At 41.2% G+C, this 22492-nt stretch overlaps 1 protein-coding gene and 2 long non-coding RNA genes across 3 annotated transcripts; 2 read left to right on the forward strand and 1 right to left on the reverse strand.

The window, feature by feature from the left end:
* The first annotated feature begins 452 nt into the window (after nt 1–452).
* On the forward strand, nt 453–9118 carry LOC123379747. The gene is made up of 4 exons (XR_006584614.1): nt 453–586; nt 1677–1786; nt 4680–4757; nt 8989–9118. It is a non-coding gene; the product is annotated as an uncharacterized LOC123379747 (long non-coding RNA).
* Nucleotides 8561–9632, reverse strand: LOC111561642. The gene is made up of 2 exons (XR_002744250.2): nt 9542–9632; nt 8561–9115 (listed from the first exon to the last, which is right to left on the reverse strand). It is a non-coding gene; the product is annotated as an uncharacterized LOC111561642 (long non-coding RNA).
* A 57-nt stretch (nt 9633–9689) lies between these two features.
* On the forward strand, nt 9690–12526 carry FAM71B (family with sequence similarity 71 member B). The gene is made up of 2 exons (XM_003981348.6): nt 9690–10440; nt 11232–12526. The coding sequence occupies exons 1-2, from the start codon at nt 9820–9822 to the stop codon at nt 12414–12416; spliced, it is 1806 nt and encodes a 601-aa protein (XP_003981397.2). The 5' UTR covers nt 9690–9819; the 3' UTR covers nt 12417–12526.
* Nucleotides 12527–22492: the final 9966 nt, after the last annotated feature.

A 22492-nucleotide genomic window follows, 5' to 3' on the forward strand; every position in this document is an offset into this window, starting at 1 on the left:
AACATACATAATATAGTACTATACTTAATAATAGACTGTAAACTCCTTTGAAAAGGGTACCTGGTTGGTTCACGTTGAAAGATTTACAGACTTCACAAAGTATTCTCATCTGGGAAATCAAAATATCATCAGTAACTGTTGTACTGGGTGCCTTTATTTGCCAAGTCTTCATGAAGTACAATCACAAGTAATTTTATTCTCTTTCGGATAATACCTTCAAGCCTACTCACTGGGGTTTGTCTTTGTCCTCACTTAAATGTAACCTTAAAAGGCTCAATATTTTCTCATAGCTTTCAGGAAAACATAAAAATAAATAATCCCTTTGTTTTGGTTTTAAAAAGTCCAATCCACAGGAGCCACTTGTCAAAGATGGAACAATTGGGTGTCAAAAAGAACAGTAATTGCGATGAATTGAAGAATAGCCAAAATGATAAAATCACGAGTTCATGAGATGCTTAAAAAAAACCCAAAAATCAACCCACTGATCACCTTTGGAGGAGTCCAGAGAACCGATTTATTATTCTGAAAACTAGGAAACAAAGGGAAAGAATAAAACGTGTCTACTGTCTTTCTTGAAGAGCTACAGGTCAGTTTAGTGATCAAATACTTAATAAGGGAAAATCCTTCTTTAGAAAAGAATACTAACTAACAAATGAGGAGGGAGTGACGGAATACCACCATTGTGCCATCCAAGTGACACAAAGGAGTTAGGCGGCAGTCATCAGCGGCGGCTAAAATCATTATGTGAAAAGCCAACAGAAATATTTATAGTTTATATATCAGATTGATGATACTATAATGTACTGATGACTCTTAACCTCACAAAAAGAGAAACAACTAGACACTATGTATTTCCTGATGTAATGAAAGAGGAAGGACACAAAACCACCTACGCAGAAGTCTCACCAAAGGGGGAAAAAAACCAAACACAAATCTCACCAAACGTCTAGATCTAAGTCCAAGTTTGCAGGAAGTATAGGAAATAAAGGAACAGTGCAAAGGACACATAAAAATGCAATTGGATGAGTCCAGGAAACACAAAACACTGAAGACAAATGACCCTATGTCTGCAACAAATAAATCAGATAGAGAATCTGCAGATTAAAAGAGACTTTAAGAGGCATATCAAGTATGTGATGGTTTTGTTTGGATTTGGGTTCAAACAAATGTTTTGTAAAGTCATTAAGAGACAACTGGGAAATATGAACACTGACTGTGTATTTGATGATTAATTACTAGTTTTTTTAAGGTGTGATAATGGCCCTGTTATGTTAAAGGAGTCCTTATTTTTCACAGAAACATACAGAAATAACTACTTATAAAATGCTAGAGATTTTCTTTGTTATAATTCAGGGAAGGAGGAGAAATAGGTAGGGGAAGAGATGAAAAATGTTTGTTCCCGAATTGACATTTACTGAAACTGGGTACTGGGTAGGTGGGGGTTCTTCATTCTGTTCTCCTCATGTTGCTGCATGTTTGAAAATTTCCATAATGAGAAGTTAAGAAAAGGGAAAGCAAGGCCAGTCCAGTTCATTGTAATAATCAAAAGTGCAAACATGTATTCAATTTAATGCTTTTCCTCAAAACATGTTTTTCCCAAGCATGGGTCTGCTTCAAGCTTAGACCATGTTGACTCTTCCAGCATTTCCTAACTCTTCCTCTTGCCCCTCCCCTAGGCTGGCTCCGGACCCACCTGGTCAGGCTCAGGCCTGGGGGGAAGAAGGAAAAAAGTCACAGCATTCAACAAGGCTCAGCTGTAATCTGGGGTCGATGCCCTCTGCTTGTGGTGGGTACACAACTGTTCCTTTTTCTTCTGTGGGAAAGTATTGTCATGTGCTTTGTGGCTGTCATTATTTTCAGAGGGCTCTGGCAGCAGTTCTCTTGATGTGGGAGATGCCACTTGGACTGGCCAATGAGCCAACCCTCAGGTCTTGGGCTTCACCTCCAGTGTGCCTCCTGCTCCTTCCAACTCTGTTGGGATCCCTTGGTCCATCTTGGTTGTCCTCTTGAATTTTCCATGAAAAGAGACTGCGTGCCAGTTTATTCCCTTATACGGTTCTACTGCAAGACTCAGGCACCCTTGCCGTGCAACTGATGGATACACCATTTGCCCCAAGCATTACCCCTTCCCCCTTTTGACACCAAATAAATAGCTCCTCCACAAACTTTCACCATCACATTTCTCTAAGTACAATTTAGACACCAATCCTCATCTCTCCTAAACTCTGAGACTTGTGTCAATTTCACTGAGTAGTCCCTTAAAGTTCCATCACTTGGCTTCTGATGGACACAAGCGCCTTCTCTTCTTCCCCTTGGTGGGTTGTGAGAGGAAATGCGTGGTGTACCCAAGTCTCTTTCTCTTGACTTTTCAAGCCCTGGTTTTCTAAAGGCTGGAGGTGGGCAAATACTATTACTGGTAGAACCCGTGTTGCTTCTTATTGTGTCACAGATGATATAGTACTTTATTTTAGGATAGGAAGGTATGTGATTCCTTGAATTATATCATTACAGGCTTTTGTGGCCTCAACTGAAACTGACTTAGAAAACCTCATTTATCACCCTATAACAAGGAAAAAACCAATTCAATCTGGCACTACTGGATCCAGGTATATAAACAATGACATCGAAAATGTTCATTTTCATTTCTTTGTTCTATGTGGGCTTCATGCTTAGGCAGACTTTCCCTCATGGCCGCAAAATGGATGCCAGGAGTTATAGGCTGACATGCGTTACCACTGGAACTGGATTCTTTTCCCTAACCGTTCCAGCAAAACTCTCAGAACTGTGGGTCATTGACCCGGCTTGGGTGACATGCTCACACACATTACAGACAAGGCAGTAGAATGTTCTGTTGTCTATCTCTAGGTCTGTACTTTCTCCTGGATTTCGGGGTGGGATACAGTCAGCCCTACCCAACCACAGGAACCAAGAGCACAGTGGGGTGGCCCTCCATCGGAACACCAGAGTGTTGCCACTATGTCGATAAATGATCCGCCTTTACAGTAATGTAAGGTCCATTTGTGTTGCTTTATCATTTGAGGTCCCACAATTCTGGTCCTCTTCTCTGTTCTAGGGAATAGCCATTTAGACAAGTAAAGATGCTTCTTATGAAATCCCAGAGCTTCCTGTGTCCAGGCCAAAGAGATCCTTGGAGAACTGTATCTTAGGATGTGGCTTCTAAGCCCTTTATTTTCCTTGTGGTTCTCATCTGAACTTGGTCAAGTTTATTTATATCTCTTTAATAGTGATACCCAGAATGTTTTGGGTATTCTTTAAAAACCTCATAAGCCTTGGGGTGCCTGGGTGGCTTAGTTGGTTGAGCGCCTGACTCTTGATCTCAGTTCAGGTCTTGATCGCAGAGTCGTGAGTTCAAGAGCAGTGTTGGGTTCTGTGCTGGGTGTGAAGTCTACTTAAGAAAACAGTCCAAAACTTCATAAACCTTTATTCCTCCTAGAACTATCTAGAGGGGAGAAAAAGCATGAGCACATAGATAAAATGCACAAAGTATTCACTGCAGTGTTGATTGTAACAGAAACAGTCTATATGTGCATCATTGAGAAAGTGGTTAAATAATGTATGATGTATCCATTCAATGGGACACTATAAGGTCATGAAAACCAATGAAGTATATCTGTAATGTATCATTCTAAAAAAAGTACACAATATATTGTTAATATAGAAAAGGTGCAGACCAATATGGAGGGCATAATCTTGTTTTTACATAAAAACTTTTGTGTTTATTGTAATGTATATGTGTATATATACATTATGAATTATACATTATGAAATATACAGTAAGAATTAGGCTCACAAACCAAGGTTTTACTGTGTGTATATATCCCCACAGGACTGTGTCAGGGAATTTACATATCAAACTTTCAGCAAACAGAATTGAAAGGGTAGAAAAATGTGTCACTTTTTAACTTATATAGTTTAAAAAACTGACACTATGGGAGAATTTGTTTTTATTCTCCAATTTACAACTAAAGATAACTAAGCCTTTTGACAGAAATTATTGGTTTGATTAGCAGAAGACAGTGATAATAGATGGTCAGGAAGCTTAGAGCTAACTTTCTGAAATGGATGTTTATTTCTGGTTGTAACAGTGAAGTATATCCTTTTTGGGAAAGGAAAACCAGCAAATACACAAAGCTAATAATTGCTTCTAGTGTCACCCCTCAGAGATAATCAATGTTAACACTGATCGTACATTTTTCCAGTATTTTTCAAAGTTAAATTTAATATTTAATTGTAATCATCATCTTATCCCAGCTCCTGGATCAGCTATTTCTCTCTACCTCTATACAGTTTCTAATCTTTGTTTTTATCTTTAATGTTAACTGTTGTATTATTTGTGTGTATGTTTGATGGCAAGCTTCTTTGAAAGTATAATATCAAAGAAACAAATATGTAAGCTAAGGTAGGACATCTCATGGCTTATAAACAGCAAAATTGGAAGCTGAGAGGAGAATATTCATAAGTCTGTGATGAGCAGGGCAGAAATTTGGCTCAGTGTGGGGCCAAATACGTGCAGGACAGAAGAAAGGAGGAAGCAGAAAAAAGGTAGGGGGGGAAGAGAGGTGACATTAGTTGGATCATAATGCTGAGAAATAAAACTATTTAGAATGTCTGTCTGGCTTCTTTTATGCATACCATCTCATTTTCTTTTTAAACCCAAGGCAGAAGCAAACTGATTTGCATACTGGCCCTCAGGGGAAGAGTCAAGGTGGCTGTGGCCTTTTTTTGACAGCCAGAAGGTAAGACAGAGTATCAGGTTGGCTTCCTGAAGTCCTAGGTGCCTAAAGGCTAACCGCAGCTCATCCTACGCCACCACCTCGCTTAGCAGCATTGACATAAAAGTACTGTGGATTGTATTTTAGGCCTGGGGATTTACCCGGCAGATACATATTGTGTACAGTATGGAAATCTCCCCACCCTCACATCCTGCCCTAGCTCACAATGCCCTCTCAGGTGGCATATTCATTGAAAAGGCTATATATAGCCACTGTTTGCCCTGGTTTTCAAAATAATAGATGGGGAACGAAGGTTATTGACTTGAAACCTCTTCCCATGATAAATATGTAGATTTCAACCACCTATAATCTTGCATGTCTACCTATACTCCGTATATCACATGCAGTGTTTTCACTCTGCATGTCTCTTCAATCTTAGGCCAATTAAAAATATATGGAAAGTTATGCTTAGAATTGTGGCTTTGGCAGTTTTTCTTGCAAAACAATTACTGTTGGTTTTAATATTGTGATGGGTGTTATTAGGTTCAGCACTCATTCAATTCATTAACTATTACCCTATCGTATGTTTAATTGCCCTCTTGTTCTGTCTTCCTTTCTACAGTGTGTTCTTCTACTGTATTGTAAGCTTTTCTGAAGTTAGGGTTCACACATGCTTCATTACCTTCCTTGTTAAGAAAAATTACCCAAAACATGTAAATAAAGAATTGTCAAGCAGGCACCTGTACTCTCAGTGCCATATTAAAGCATTGCTTAACATGCCAGCCCAAGGATTATTTGATTATCTAAGAGAAGGAAGAGAGACAATGGAATTAGACCTGTAAGTTAGGACTAAAGTATGGCTATCTATTATTTTTAACAGCTTTATTGAGATACATTTCACATACCATAAAATTCATCCATTGAGAGTATATAGTTCAGTGATTTTTAGTATAGTCAGAGTTGGTAACTATCACAATGTAATTTGAGAACATTTTCAGTACCCTAAGAAGACTATCCATTATTGATTAAAGTCTCCGACTCTGTGAAGTTCTGTAATAACTTATAGATTTTTGTTTAGAAGAGATGCAAATGTTTTCTGTCTAGTAAAAAGATAACCCCAAAGGTTAAGATTTTATTGCCCTGTAGACATTTAACCAGTTTTGTATCTAACCTGACAATGTTCACCTGACTTCTTTTTCCAATGCCAATGACTATTCCTCCGATTTTCCTTTGAACCAGCTTTACCATCCTGCTGGTTCCTTCACTGATGGATTAAATAAATCTTTGCTAAGTTTTCATTCTATATTTGTATGCAAGTTATGCTTAAAAATTTTTGAGACTCACTTTGTGATAACCCAAATGCTCTTAGCACAACAATGGACAATAAGTAACAATGGAATGGACAATAAGTAAATAGATCTTAAGTTACTGATCTCCATTTTCTTGATAGAGGATATGTCAGACTTTTAAAGGTTGGGAGGAGAGAATTAAATTTTGAAAGGTCCTAAAGAAAAATAAAAAATAAACTTTGAGGGGTACCTGGGTGGCTCATCTCGTGGTTGAGCAATCTCATGGTCATGGGATCGAGTCCTGTGTTGGGCTCCAATCTGGGCATGAAGCCTTCTTGAGATTCTCTCTGTCCCTCTCCCTCTCCCCCTCTCTCTATCAAAAAAGAAAAAACATAAATTTTGCGTGAGATTTTGTGCTATAGAGAGTTAACTTTTATGAAGTTATTTATTTACTTCTTTTCTAGACCAAGGCCTGAATCAATGAATATTCTAAGAATAGAGCTTTACTGACATAACATTTTTTTAAGTTTATTTATTTTGAGAGAGAGACAGAGGGAGCAAGTGGGGGGGGGGAGCAGAGAGAGAGAGAGAGAGAGAGAGAGAGAGAGAGAGAGAGATCCCAAGCAGGCTCTGCGCTGACAGTGCGGGATCTCACAAAACTGTGAGATCATACCTGAGCAGAAACCAAGAATTGGATGCTTAACTGATGGAGCCACCCCAGCCACCCCTGACATAACATTTTTATAAATCTATAAATCGTAAAATATTATCTATTTTTGTGTAAGTAGTATGCACAATCCATAATTTGGAAACAGAACCCAAAAGGTGTAAAAGAGAATGTCCTGAAGCACTAAGTCCCCATCCCACCATTTCCCTCAGCCAACAAGTTTTTTGCACACCTTTGTGTGCACGTGCACACACACACACACACACACACACAACTTTTTATTCCAAAATATATGGCATACCATGTATGCTATTTTGCAACTTGCTTTTTTTCACTTACTAATAGTTATTGAAAACTGTTCGACACCAGGATACATAATAGCTGCCTCATTCAAAACATGTCTTGCAACTGCTCACTTTTCATTACTGACACTGGTACCACACACCTCTTACCCATTGTTGTCTCTTACGGGAGCCACCCAGTCTCCACTTCTGTCCCTGGTACCTCCACAATCTCTTTTTTTTTTTTTTTAAATTATTTTTTTAGTGTTTATTTATTTTTGAGAGAGAGATGGAGAGAGGGAGAGAGGGAGGCAGAGCATGAGCTGGGGAGGGGCAGAGAGAGAGGGAGACACAGAATCTGAAACAGGCTCCAGGCTCTGATCTGTCAGCACAGAGCCCGATGCGGGCTCAAACCAGACCATGAGCTCATGACCTGAGCCAAAGTCAGATGCTTAACTGAATGAACCACCCAGGTGCCCCAACAATCTCTTTTCAACATGGTGGCAAGAATGACCCTCTGTATAGGAAAGTCCAATCATCTCCCAAAGACAAAGATCTCACGATGTTTTACAAGGTCTGTCCCATGCTATCTGCTCCCCTACCAACACCACGGCTGCCTCTCGGCCTCATCTCCAACCACTTTCCCCCTCCTTCTGCTCTTGTCACTGTAGCCCCCTTGGTGTTCCTCTAACACACCAGTGATACTCCTGCCTCAGAATCTTGGCCCTTGTTTTTCCCTCTGACTGAGGGGCGACTCCCCTAGAGGTCTGCATGGCTTTCTCTTTGACCTCCTTTTGGTTTTTGCTCAAATATTGCTTCACATTGAGCTTTTCTTGACCACCACCTGCAGCTCGCCTTTCCTTGCACATGCTCCCATCCCACGTGCCTACTTTATCTTTCTCCACTGCACTTATCATCAGTGGGCATACCATATATTTGACTCATTTACTGTCTTTACACAAACTCTGTGAGAACAAGGGTATTTGTCTGTGTTGTCCACTGCTGTACTGCTAGCACCTAGAACAGGGCCTGGCACAAAGTAGGCACTTAACAATATTAACTAAATGAATGGGGGCTTCCATGCGCTTTGGATCTCTTGTGACCTTGGTGAAGCTCTTTTAACTTCTCTTTGCCTCATTTACTCCTTTATAAAACATGGAGAGTAGTAGTATCTACAATTTATAGATCTATTGTGAGGATTAAAGATTTAAAAGAATGTGAAGTGGTTAGTAACATACCTGGCTTGTAAGCTCTTAGTAATATGATTATGATTTCTTTAATTATTAACCATTCATCAGAAAAAAAACTTATGAGAACATATGGTTGAGTATAATATAGAAAATCCCAGCTTCTTATTTTTAAACCTGATATTGTCAACTTTTAGTCATTATGTCCTTAGAATAGAAGACATTTTGTGTTTTTTGTTTTTTGTTTTTGAGAAGTCATTTCACATCTTTAGAGAAAAACAGTTTGGCTCTTTGGAGGTAAAGACCTTTATCTTTGCATTTCCATTTTCCAGCTGGTCCCCAAATTCATATTTGCTCAATCAATTTTGTTGAATAAACAAATAGAAGAATTAATCTCAATGACTACAAGGAAAGTAACATTTATTGGAAGGCTACAATGTATCAGGGACTGTGGTAGGCACTGGGGATACAAAAAGGATTATTTTGGGGTTGAAATTTATTTCACGACCTCCACATGGTAATCCGTGATTCTGGATGGTGCATTTTTATTTTAGAAGTAGTCTTCTAACTGGGGGAGGGGGAATTTGGATTTATCACCTGTGCAAAGTGAAAAAAAAAAAACTCTAAGAAGGCATCTTTGCCATAATTTCTCTGAAGAGATTTTCAAAGAAACAAAACATCAGTGGTTTATCAGGTAGACATCAAGAGTGAAGCAGCAAGCATACCAGTGCGGGAAACCCTATGGTGATTCAAGACCTCTATGAATTCCTGTGGTTCCCAGTAAGTCCCCACGCATATTGCTAACCGTGAATGATTCCATATTTGGTGCAGAATGAAGTCTAATGGTGAGCCATGCTGCTTGAGGCAGAGGAAAAAGTCCTGACCTGAGTCACAAGTACTGGGATGGAATCCAGCTCTGCATTCTGACACTGAGCAAGATAATCCTGAGCCTTCATCACTGTAAAACAATGGTTTTCAAATTTCACCTCCTTCATATGAGAAAATGGGTGAGAAAAGCCTTCATACCCTGGAAACCACCGTGTAATTGGAACTCTGGTTCTAACAGGTAGCAGTAGCCCCTTTGACCATTTACTCAGCAACTACTTTCCAGTGTCTGTCAGCACTGTGCTATGCACTGGGGACATGCAGAATGGCAATCCCAACAAGACCCCTGCCCTTAGCAAGCACAGGGTCCACTTCCAGGATTTTATCCTTAGGACATAATTTAGCAGATGTATAACTATACTTGCAGGAAGATGATCATTATAAGGATATCTGTAACAACAATGAAACTGGAAACCACCCAGATATTTACAAAAGCAGAATTGTTTCATAAATCACGTATCCCAATATCTTGATTAGAAAGAATATCTGGTCTACGCACATCTACATCCTGGTAGGGTCAGCCTGTCCCCTGGTGAGGTGGTGGTTAGTTTGGGGTGGGGAGTGGGGGGTGGGGGGAGACTGGTGACCCTGCATCAAGGGGGTGACTGCTTAGAGGCTGGGACAAAGGGGTGTGTGATGAAGACAGGTCACAAAGGACTGGAGGATAAATGAGGTGGTGGGAAGAGATGTAGGCAGAGCCCTGTAGGGAGATGGGCAGTTGCCTTCACTCCCTCTCTCTCTCAAGGACTCAATTTGTGGCTGGTGGAGCTGTCTCAAATGAAGAGAACCGTGAGCAGCGAGTATTTGTTACCTTATTACACGGCCCACAGCTACCGTTCAATGGGCGTGTTCAATACCTCCATGGGGGAACTGCAACGACAACTGTACAAGGGAGGAGAGTATGACATTTTCAAATACGCACCTATGTTTGAAAGCGACTTTATTCAGATCAGCAAAAAAGGAGAGGTGATTGATGTACACAACCGTGTCCGAATGGTGACTGTGGGCATTGCATCCACCAGCCCCATCCTCCCTTTACCTGATGTCATGCTACTGGCTCGACCAACAAAAGTCTGTGAGGAGCATGCCAGACACGCCCGGACCACCAAGGGGAGAGGTGGCAAGCCCATGAAGACCCTAGAGCTCACCAGGCTACTTCCTTTAAAGTTTGTCAAGATCTCCATTCATGATCGCGAGAAACAGCAGCTGCGCCTAAAGCTGGCCACTGGCCGCACTTTCTATCTGCAGCTGTGTCCCTCTTCAGATGCACGAGAAGACCTATTTTGCTACTGGGAAAAACTTGTCTATCTCCTGAGACCACCAGTGGATAGCTGCAGCAGTACCCCGACACTGCGAACTGGGGATGAAGCCACCTTAGAGGATGACAAAAGCCTAGTGGTAAGCATCAACAGAGACTCAAGCAAATGAGGCAGGGGGCTTTGGCAGAGTAGCTGAAAGCTAGTCCTACAAAACCTCTGGTGCTCTCTAGAGGCTCACCTGGGAAACACATTCCACTTGAATAGGCACACAGTCAAATGAGCCACCACTACAGGACTTACCACACTGGGGGAGCTCCTGAGCGCATCTCAAAATTGTCCCATGGGGCTGACTTTCAGAGAGACCTTAGCAGCTGTTCTGGTCTCATACCCAAGGTTGTTAATTCCTTCCACAGCATCTTGATTGTCTAATCTCTTCTTCAACACTTACCCCAACCCAGTTAGTCTCATCAGCTGTGGAACACTGTTAACAATTAGGAAGTCCTTTCTTCTGTATCCCTGTGACTACCATGTACCGATTAAAATCAGGACAACCCATGTGTGTCTGCACATGCACAATTTTAGCAGCCACTACAATGTGAAATGTGTGGATTCCTTGGCCCAGGAAACCCTACTTCTAGGCACTGTCCTGCAGAGATATAAACCCATGTATATAAAATAAAAATACATGAAGATGGGGAACTGTATGAGTGCTTCCCCTGGTGCTGGGAGTGTTGAGCAAAACCAAGCGACCATTTGACAGGGGTGCTGTAGATGGGATCTTGCATCAAGTGGGAGCATAGACTTGATAATTTTGAAGGTCTTTCCAATTATAAGCCCTTGGGTTGTTCAGTTCCAGGTTGAGAAAGAAGTAGAAAGTTCTAGTCTCACTTTGTCATCTCTCTCTTACCTGTTTCTCCTCCCCTGACACAGACCCCAGAGCTCCATGGAGAAGGGGATCAGGATGAGTTTAGGCTTCACAAGCCTCATGAGGTGTCTAGAGCCACCTCTTCTGGTTACGCTGGGGGAGAGGGAATCCATCATGCCCACCACAGAATGCCTGGTTCACCTGCGGTCCTGAAGACTTCAGGGACTACTGAAGGAGCAGCATCCAGGTCAGCCACAGGCATGGCAGTAGCAGGGACAGCAACGAGTGCTACAACAGGCTTAGCAGTGGCAGGGGCAGGAACGAGGCCTTCCTCCGGTGCTCAGAGCATATCGGCAACCAAGGCTATAGGTCCAGGCCAGGTAAACACAGTGGCCCTGGCTGGAGCCACCGCCAAATGTCTGGGAGAAAGTGGATCCAACAAGGCCATTGCAGGTGTTGTCAATATATCCTCAGAGGGTATGAACGTGGCCTTGGGAGCTGCAAGCACATCCTCGGTAGGTAATTCCACAGTAATGACAGGAACTGACAATCTCTCCTCAGCAAGCAGCATGAGTGTGGTGTTTGCAGGTGCAGTGATGACTGGCACACCTACTGGGAAAGACCCAGTAGCAGCACCCCTCGTCTCAACCTTGCAGAGTGAAGGCTACATGTGTGAACGGGATGGAAGCCAGAAGGTCTCCCAGCCCAGTGCTGACACCCGGAAGGGAAAAAAAGAAAGAAGAGAAAAGAAAGATAGAACTTCCAGTAGGAAAAGTTCCCATCACCACAGGACAGGTGAAAGTCACCACAGGATGGGAGGGAACAAGTCGACCCAGAAATCATCCTCCCACCGGTCCTTATCCAGCCATGACAAAAGAGATGACAAAAAGGAGAAAGGGCAGAGCCATGTAAGAAAGAGAGGACACCACTCTCACAAGAGTGGCAGCTCTGTGGCAAAGGAGTCAAGGACAGCTCACAAATCGGGGAAGATAAAATCTGCAAACAGTTCAGGTACTGTAAGTAAGAAATCCAGTAAAATTGGCTCTTTCTTCAAGAGCTTGAAAGTCATTTCTGGTTCAAAAGCGGCGGCCACAACACACAATAGGGAGTTAGACTTCGTGGCTAAGACGGTAGAGAAGTGCAACATAGAGGCCAAGATAGAGAAAGCCCAGGATGGCCAGGAGGATATCTGTAGTACCCTGACATCTGAGACAATGGAGACAATAATCTTTGAAGCCAAATCCATTTAAATAGGAGACCGGACAGGAAGCTGCAGTGGAGACCCAGCCTCGGGGAAACATCCCTAGAGAGTCAATTCCAGCTTTCTCTAATAAAGGAAACCATGCAACTCCAAAAGAAATGCTATCTTGTTTGAATGTCTATATCCCCTAGCCTGGTAGTGACTTCACACTGGCTTCTGTGATGTGAACTATGCTGCAGCCTGAGACCCCAGCATCCAGTCAAACAGAACCTGACCTCCCACCCATAACCAGCAGAGCCAAACTGAGAGCCATGCTATGCCTCAACCCCTTTCTGCCTTTGGTTTCCCCAAGACTATGGCTACAAGTCACAGACTATGGGTTGGAAAGCATCACCACCACTATGTCCCTATGCCCTTCTTTCTCCTCCCCGCAGGTACCTGAACATGGACATTCAGTCCAGTCCATAGACTAAAGACAGAACTCTTGTCTCCTTGGGATAATTGGGAGGTAAAGGGGGATATAGCAGCATTTTTAGGTATTCAGAATGCGTATTAGGTAATCAGAATGAGAAGTTTATCATCTAGATCAGGAATTGGCAGCCTGAGGGCCAAATCTTGCTAACCGCCTGGTTTTGTAAATAAAGTTTTATTGGAACATAGCCACAGCCATTCATCTGTATATTGCCTATGGCTACTCTCTCATTAAAATGGCAGATCTGAATAGTTACAGGAGAGACCTTATGGCCCAAAAAATCTGAAATATTTACTATCTGGCTCCTTACAGAAAAGTTTTGCCCACCCCAGATCCAATCTTAACAATTCTTCCTCCTAGGTATATACTTTGGAGAAACTCTCAAATATGTTTTCCAGCAGACAACTAGGAAAATGTTTACAGTAAAACAAGTTGTGATAGCAAAACCCTGGAAACAGTACAAATGTTTATCAAATAGGAGGATCTATAAATTGTGGTACTGACTACAGTGCATGTTATACAATAGTGAAAATGAATAGCATCTATTCATGTTAGCATGTATGAATCTCACACAATGTTGAATAATAGAAGCAATAGAAAAATACATATGATGTAGTTCCATTTATAGAACAGTTCAAAAACAAGATCAAACAATATGTTTGGGAATACATATTAAAAGTGTAAAGAAAAACAAGAAACCAGTTACACACCACATTCCAAACAGTAGGTGTCTATAGGGTGAAAAGCTGAGAAGGATGACCTGGGAGGCACAAAGAGCTTCAACAGAGTGGGGATTGTTCTATCAAGCAAAGGACAGTGTCCATGGTAATTTATTATTGAATCTTTTTTATTTTAACATCTCTGAAATTAGGATGGTTTTTAAATTGTTGTCAGCTAGGTAGCAGTCCCTGCCTTAGGAATACCTTAACAAATTTATTTCATTAACACTTTCCTTTTAATATAGGCACAAGAGAGATAGACAACAAAATATCTAAATCTGAAAGATATCTTTCAGTCAGTATAAAATAAAAATTCTAAGCAACACAAATACTCAAAATTCAGGAACATCAATAAAGAAATATATATTGTTAAGATATATTGTTAAGAAATAATAGAATAATTTAAAATGCCATGTACAAATGAACTGTGTAAATTATGCCTGCAAGTGGAAAATAAGTCCCAAAATAAAAAAATCATCTTACATTAGAAGTGAGAGTATATATTTAAAAAATGCCTATTGTAAAAAAGGAATTACATTGTCTTTTCAATTTAAAAAAAAGCTGTAAATAGATTTCACAAGCCTATTAAAATAATTAAATTGTTAATGATAAAAGTTTGATTTGAGAAAAATGATTCTGAGAATCATATATATTGGTGTAAGCCTGGAGGTTATCCACCCGGCCTTTGCATTCTTCTGTCCAACAATAGTATCTACTAGGTTGGAAGCTGGGATTTCAGTAAAACTTGGGGATATTGTCCTCAGTGTATGTAGAACACATGTGTGTGGCAGAGGTGGGGGAGATGAGAAACAAGGTACTCCGGCAGAAGTGGTGGCTTGGGAGTATCAGCGACTTTAGTCCTCTCCAGTCGCTCTGGTGGGTGGCTCTTGTGATTTCTGATATACTAAGACCAATAGATTCTGGGGATTAAGGTATCCTTGGCATTGACTCTTGAAGCAGTGGGTACAAGTAGAAGGAGAGAGAGAAGCATGTCCTCAAAGACCTGAAAGGGGCTTTGGAGAGGCTTCCTGGGAATATGAGAGGGTATGGGGTACAGGAGAGAGATAAAGGGGAACACATTCCAAAGCCTTGCACTCAGAGTCCCAAATTTATGCTATGCCAGAGGCTGAATTATCATAGATACAAATGTCTTAATCTCATGATTCTGTGGACCATAGCTTTGTCTTTTGTCCTTCTTTTAGTCTTGTTCTACAAGACTGCATTCCACATTCCTACTCCTACACCTCCAAAGCCTTTCTTAATACAAACCTTATCTGTCTACCATGCAGGGTGTTAGCTGAGCCGACCCATGATTTACACAAATGCCACCGAAGCAAAGTAGAGGCTGGGACTTGCACACCACAACGTGCTCTGCCAGGCACTTTCTCTGCATTTCCTTTTCTATCTTGACGGTTCATCAAAACACTCACGCGTAAATACCTATTTCAAAGCAACAGGTCTCTTCCTCCTGGGGGAGATATCAACTGGGACCTCAAGTCAATATATCTTACCAGATAGAGCCAATATTTTTGATAGCAATATTCATCACCATGACAATTCTGCTGCTGTAAGGGCTATGAAGCAGCAGATGGTTGATTACTAACTAGCGTCCCAAACTAGAAGTCTGGTACCTACATATACATACAAAAGATGGAAAAGGAATCTTTGGCCAAGAGCAGAATAAGGTCATTCATGGGGTTGTTGTGATCAAATGGAGTCCTCCAGACAGAAGATGTGCTACGGTGGGAAGAAGCAAGTGCCTCAAAATATTGAAGGCAGTGTCATGATTGGCAGGATGAAAGTGTTAAGAGAGATGCTGGAGAGCACAGTGGGAATAGGACACACAATGCTTTGTGGTCATGTGAAGGATTTTAACTTCTGACCTTAGAGTAATGGCAAGTCACTGAAATGTTTTAAATAAGGAGGTGGCTTCATCAAATTTGCACTTTGTAAAGGGCACTATCGTTGCTATGAAGAGAAATTTTGGGGGAGGAGGTTGTTGATATGTGACCTTAGGTCACTTCCTATCTTCTGCCACAGGATCCATAAAATGAAGAGATTGGAGGGGGTGTTTTGAAAGGTACACTTCCATTAGAAATATCCACGTGGGGTAGTCATTCCTTCAATGAAGGACTTGTAGCCCTGGCTGCTGGTAGTCCTGCCCATGGACAGCCTTTAGTGGGTCTGGAAATTTTCTCTCCTTCAGAGAACTCCCTCACCCAAGGTAACACTTCCCAGAGCACACAGCAAAAAACAATTGATATGGAGTGTGAAAATCTGGCCATTTTATCCCAAGGCAGACCATATCTCAAGGGCTATTCTAGCTCAAGAGCTTCCCATGGGGCCAGCATCGCAGCTTGGTTTCACCCTAGGTGCCTCCTGCTTCCACCCTTTCCTTCCACAGGTGCTGGTCCTAGGGTCACTCCTTAACAACCCTCTCATAAAATGCCATTTCCAAATCTGCCTCTTGGAGAACAGCCTGTGACACTGTGTTAGTGTAATGTGCTGTGATCTCCTTCCCAGACTCCACGAACCTTGTTGTTGGTGATAGCCAATAAGGGTATAATACACTATACATGGCTTTGAATTTAAATAATTTAAAAAGGGGGTGCCTGGGTGGCTCAGTCGGTTGAGTGTCTGATTTCGGCTCAGGTCATGATCTCGCAGTCTGTGAGTTCGAGCCCCGCATCGGGCTCTGTGCTGATGGCTCAGAGCCTGGAGCCTGCTTTGGATTCTGTATCTCCCTCTCTCTCTGACCCTCCCCTGCTCATGCTCTGTCTCTCTCTCTCTCTCTGTCAAAAATAAATAAAACATTAAAAAAAATTGTTTTAAATGAAAAACATTTCCTTATTGCAAAATTGTTTCCATTTAGAGGTTTTAGAATATGTAGATATGAAAAAGGAAACATCCCATTGATTGTCTTAATAATTCATTGCTTACTAAAAAAATGGACCCGTTAGACTTATGCTTCCAGAAAGATGGAGGAGACACATTTTTCCCCATTCCTTTCATTGGAAATGAAGACTCTGAAGACTTTGAAATGTGGAGAGAAGAAGACAGAACAGCCAAGGACTGCAGGAAATGAGGAACAACATGGTGGTGTGTTCCCTGTGTTTCTTTTTGCCTTATACATTCCAGGTTTGGAGCTGCAGAGGAAGCTGGTAATCCTGGAAAAAAGTCCCAACAAAAGCTTTTATCTCTCTAGCCAAAAGACCAGTAAAAGTGCAGCCAAGAAAGACAGCTTTTGGACAAGAACTACTCAGCTAAACATCACAGAAAAATCCATGCTCCCTGACCCCCCACAACCCATGCAAGCAAGGATCAAGTGGGGAGTCTAGACTAACATCCTCATGAGGCTGTAACAAAGCATCCAATATTCCCACTGGGTGGTGTCAGAGAATGACAAGTTAGGAGCTCTGGCTTTTATCCAGCCAGCTGGTAAAGAAGTCCCTCCCCACTCATTCCCATATCACTGAAGACCATGTAGGGAGCTGGAAATCTCACCTTGCCAGAAAGTAATGAGAAGCACTTCCTATCTCTGGCATGTGAACTGAGGCCAAGTAGGACACCTGGACTTCTATATTCATAACAAGATGGTGCCCCTCTCCCACCCCACCATTCCCTTGCTGGAGTAGTGTTAGAGGAAGGCTGTTAAAAGAAGTTTAAATCATACCCAGAGTCTCCTAACATAATACAAAAGCATCCGGGCTTCCACCAAAACATACCTTGTCATGCTGAGAAACAGAAGGATCTCACACTGAATTTACTTATATATTTATGTGTTTATTTAAAAAGTTTTTATTTACTTAATTTTGAGAGAGAGAGAGAGCGAGTGGGGAAGGGGCAGAGAGAGAGAGACAGAGAATTCCAAGCAGGCTCCACACTGACAACAGAGACCCCAACATGGGGCTTGAACTCATGAACCATGAGATCATGATCTGAGCCAAAGTTGGACGCTTAACTGACTGAGCTACTCAGGTGCCCCAAACATACTCTTATCATATGATCCAGAACTGTGCTCCTTGGTTTTACCCAAAGGAGTTGAAAACATGTCCACACAAACCTGCACACGGATAGAAGCTTTATTTATAATTGCCTAAACTTGGAAGCAACCAAGGTGATCTTCAGTAGGTAAGTGGAGAGATAAACTCTGATACATCCAAACAATGGAATATTATTCAGCAATAGAAGGAAATGAGCTATCAAACTATGAAAAGACATGAAGGAAACTTAAATGCGTATTAGTAATTGAAAGAAGCCAATCTAAAAAGGCTACATAATATATGATTCCAACTATATTACACTTTGGAAAAGGTGAAACTAGGGAGACAGTAAAAAAATTAGTGGTTGCCAGAGGTATGGGGGAGGGAGAGATAAATAGGTTAAGTTCAGGGAATTTTTAGGGCAGCAAAACTTATTCTCTTTTTTAAGTGTATTTATTTATTTTGAGAGAGAGAGAGAGAGAGAGAGCACATGTGTGCTGCATGTGAGTGGGGGAGGGGCAGAGGCAGAGAGAGAGAGAGAGAGAGAGAGAGAGAGAGAGAGAGAGAGAATCACAAGCAGGCTCCACACTGTCAGTGCCAATGCGGGGCTTGATCCCATGAACTGTGAGATCATGGTCCAGGCCAAAATCAAGAGCCAGACACTTAACCAACTGATCTACCCAGGCACCCTAGGGCAGTAAGACTTCTATATGATACTCTAATGGTAGATATATGTCATTATATATTTATCAAAACCCATAGACCTATAACATCAAGAGTGAACCCCAATGTAAGCTATGGACTTTGTGTAATATGGCGTGTCAATATTGGTTCATCAGTTGTAGCAGAGGTACCAGTCTGGTGGGGAATGTAGATGGTAGGGGAAGCTATGAGTGGATGGGGAAAGGGGTTACATAAGAACTCTACGCTTTCCACTCAATTTTGCTATGACACTAAAACTCTAAACCTTTGAATATGAAATCTCTAAAAAATACAGTCTATTTAAAAATTGGACTTACAGAGCTTTCTCCTGAACCCTGGAAAGAAAACCATTTTTTCCCATTGGGCACGACTCTTCACATGCATTTTGAAATGTGTAAGATTGCTTTCTTTAAGTTGCATATACTCAACAATACATACACAGGGTGATACCAACAGAACTAATAAATGTCAAATCTTTAAAATAACTTCCACTCATATGTGGAAATTTCAGAAATTTAACAGATGAACATGGGGAAGGGAAGGAAAATAAGATAAAAACAGAGAGGGAGGAAAACCATAGGAGACTCTTAAATACACAGAACAAAATGAGGGCGGATGGGGGGATGTTAAATGGGTGATGGACATTAAGGAGAGCACTTTTTGGGATGAGCACTGGGTGTCAGATGTAAGATACGAATCAGTGGGTTCTACTCCTGAAGCCAAGGCTGCACTGTATGTTAACTAACTTGAGAATAAACAACAAAAACAACAAACTTAGAGACCATATGATCCAGTGATTTCCAAAGTTTTGGTACAATTTGTCCTTTAAAATCTTTTTTTATATGAAATCTTAAATGGAACATCATAAACAAAGAGACGAATGTTGAGGCGCTCTGGAGTGAACGAGCTCATTGCCTCACTGGGCACCTGGAAAGCATTTTCATGACTTAGAGCCTACGGATTCTGCTTGAGATTCTCATTGTGCTGAGAGGAGATATGGCTTGCCCCAGGTTACCCACCAGACTGGTTGAGCTCTGGTCTTTTGACTCTCAGGCCAGAGTTTACTCTATTTGACTCTGATTCAATTGGAGGGTTCCACAGCCCAGTTTAACATATGTCGGAAGACAAATTGGGACTCAGGTGTGAGAGCTGGGGGCAGATGATAAGGGGACAAAGGACAGTAGATTGAGAAGGAAGATAGCCAAATCCTACATAAGTCACAAAGACTGGAATATGCATACAGTAAAACCTTAGTTTGCGAGCATAATTCATTCTGGTAACATGCTTGTAATCCAAAGCATCTGTATATTAAAGCGAATTTCCCCATCAGAAATAATGGAAACTCAGATGATTCGTTTCACAACCCAAAAATATTAATATAGAAGTGATTACAATACTGTAATATAATACACAATAATAAAGAAAATACACAATATAAAGAAAAATAAATTAACCTGCCCTTACCTTTGAAAACCTTCATGTCTGGTGTGAGGGAGACAAGAGAGAGGAGGGTTATTATGTAGGATGATTTTCACTATCACTAACAGAATCACTGCTCTCTATTGGCTCAATGAAATCTTTTTCTTTTCATGCAACTTTAATAAGGAAAATGACACTTACTTTTGCCTCCTTTTGAGGATTTTGCAGAAACATGATATTGCATTGTCATTAAACAGATTCATCGCTCACACTGCTATAGCCTTATTCAGGTGGTGCTTGTCTACAAAATTTTGCACTGTTTCCCACATTTTACACATCTCCCCAATCTCATTTGAAGTGAAGGATTCCTCTGCCTTTTTCTCCTCCTCTTCTGCAGATGAGATGCAGACCTAGACTTCCAAAATCTTGCAATTTTGGCCACTTGCGTACCTTGTTCCTACTTCTCCATGATTTCCTTCTTAACTTCCACTGCAATAATCTCCTTCTTACCACCTTTCTTTTCAACCTTTTTCTGCATGGGGACCATTGTATATGCTCAACAGATATTTACTACAATACAGTATTAATAAACTCTTGTCATAAACTGTATTTAATGTAACTGGCAATAAGGCAGAAGAGAAAAGGGTCTCTATCTACAGGCAGCCTGACCTAGAATGAAGCAAAGCATCCTTAAGCTTATTCCTGTGTGGAAAAGCAAAGGACTGTCCATAGGTGCTTTGAAATGTCAAAAAATACACTAGTGCCAGTTGTGGGTACCTTCCAACATTCTGAAAAATCACTGATTTCTGCCAAACACCACGGCCTGAGACTGAGCATCTATGCATGGGAGATGATCACCCACAATCCCACAGTGAGAGAGAGAGAGAGAGAGAGAGAGAACCATTGGCTCAGTTGTGATCATGTGATGTTCAGCATCATGTATTACTTGTTTTGCAAGAAAATTTATCATTTATCCAGTTAAAATTTATTAGAAATGTTTGCTCATCTTGCAGAACACTCGCAGAGCAAGTTATTCACAATCCAAGGTTTTACTGTATATAGGACACAGGATCCCCGTGGAGGTCTGAAGTAATAAAATATGTATCTGTCCTTTGGAGGCCCAAGGTTCTAAGACCTCATTCTGTACCTGAAATAGATAGAATCAAGTGGGTAAAGACCTTCTCAGGTAACTGCAGAGAAGCAGCTTCTGGACTTGCAGTGGGTTGGACCACTATGCCTACAGCCTCTAGGAGAGTAGCTGGCACTTAGTTGATGTGCAATATTTAATGGCAAATGAGCAAATTTATTAGAACACAGATACGACATTAAACTCTAAAAATATAAGAGGACATTAGGAAATTAATTCCAATCTTTGAATGACAGAGTCCCACAGAAAGGCCTCTCCTCTTTAAAATGGTAATATGTAGACTACTGATCTTGTCCTTATTTAAAATTATAACATTTTATCCATTATGGATTTTTTTTGCCTTAATTTTTATCTTTAAAGTATTGCATTTAAATATTATTTATCTTGATTATTGAGTGTTGCTCCCTTTCTTAATGTTGCATCTGAGGCAAGTGCCTCACACCTGACCCTAGTCCCAGTCCTGATAGGAAGTAATATCAAAAGCAGGCAGTTCATAGGGCACCTGTGTGGCTCAGTCAGTTGAGCGTCTGACTTGTGATTTTGGCTCAGGTCATGGTCTCACCAACAGTGAGATCAAGCCCCACATCAGTTCCATACTGGGCATGGAGCCTGCCTGTGGGTATCCCCACTGCCCCCCCCCAAAAAAAAAAACACCAGCAGGCAGCTTGTAATTTTACACACTTGCGATGTGTGTGTAACAGCATGGAGTTTTTCTTCTTTCTTCTGCTTTTGTTCAATATTCATCTTTCAACAGAAATGTATTTAGCCCTGGCTATGTGGGAGACAATGCTGGGAATGTCAGAGCTGATGCCCGAAAAATCAGGAACTAAGCTCTCACCACGTAAATAAAGCAGGTGGATAATTACAACTTAAGGTAGAGAGGTGCGGTAAGTACAGAAACAAGGCTATAAAGAGGGTACAGAGGTAATTTTTATTTGGGCAAACTTGGAGAAACCTTTTGGAGAAGGTCACTTTTGAGATGGACCTTAAAAAGGACCTTAAATAGGTTGGATATAGCCCAGATTCTTTGGGGAGTGTGTAGGAAATAAATTTAGCAACCAATGAAATGGGTAGACTTTGTGATGATTCAAAAATAGTTACAATAATGGCAGGGCTACTTTTTCCTTGGTGAAACCTCACGTAATAATGTAAATGCAGACTTTAACCACAGTAACAGCTACAACAAATAATTCAAAAGGGCTTACCTGCCTTTTTGCAGGATTCTAAATCCTTTTTAAGTTCTTCAGCCTGCAAGAGCTAACTGAAATTGTCCCTCAGTGATACCTCATATGTGGCACTGAAATCTTGCTGTTGTAGAAGTCTAAACTGGGGATAGTTCCCAGATTTCAAGGTTACTGCTGCCCCCTGCTGCCATGGAAAGTTGTAGCAAGCAAAACAAACTGCGGGCATCCTCCACTCCCCATTTGTCACAGGCAGGTCTGGGGTGTTGAGATCTTTGTTAGTGATAAGGTCTGTAGTACCCGTGAGACAACGACATGAAAACTGTGATTACAAATTGAAACTACAGAGCAGATTGTAGGGTAACAATGCTTTAGCAATGACTCTCACCCAAAGTGCATTGTTTAAACAATATATATGAGCTGATAAAAATCATATGTCAGGAAGCAAAAGGGACTGGAGATGAAAAATTTAATTTGCTAGCCTCCATTTCTTCTACTTGGG

The sequence above is a fragment of the Felis catus genome, chromosome A1 (assembly GCF_018350175.1).
Source record: "Felis catus isolate Fca126 chromosome A1, F.catus_Fca126_mat1.0, whole genome shotgun sequence".
NCBI lineage: Eukaryota > Metazoa > Chordata > Mammalia > Carnivora > Felidae > Felis > Felis catus.

Excerpts from the sequence above, each read along its gene's own strand:
- FAM71B (XM_003981348.6), top strand. The coding sequence starts at position 9,820 with ATGAAGAGAACCGTGAGCAGCGAGTATTTGTTACCTTATTACACGGCC. Across the intron at positions 10,441-11,231 it reads AGGATGACAAAAGCCTAGTG|ACCCCAGAGCTCCATGGAGA; the intron begins GTAAGCATCAAC and ends CCCCTGACACAG.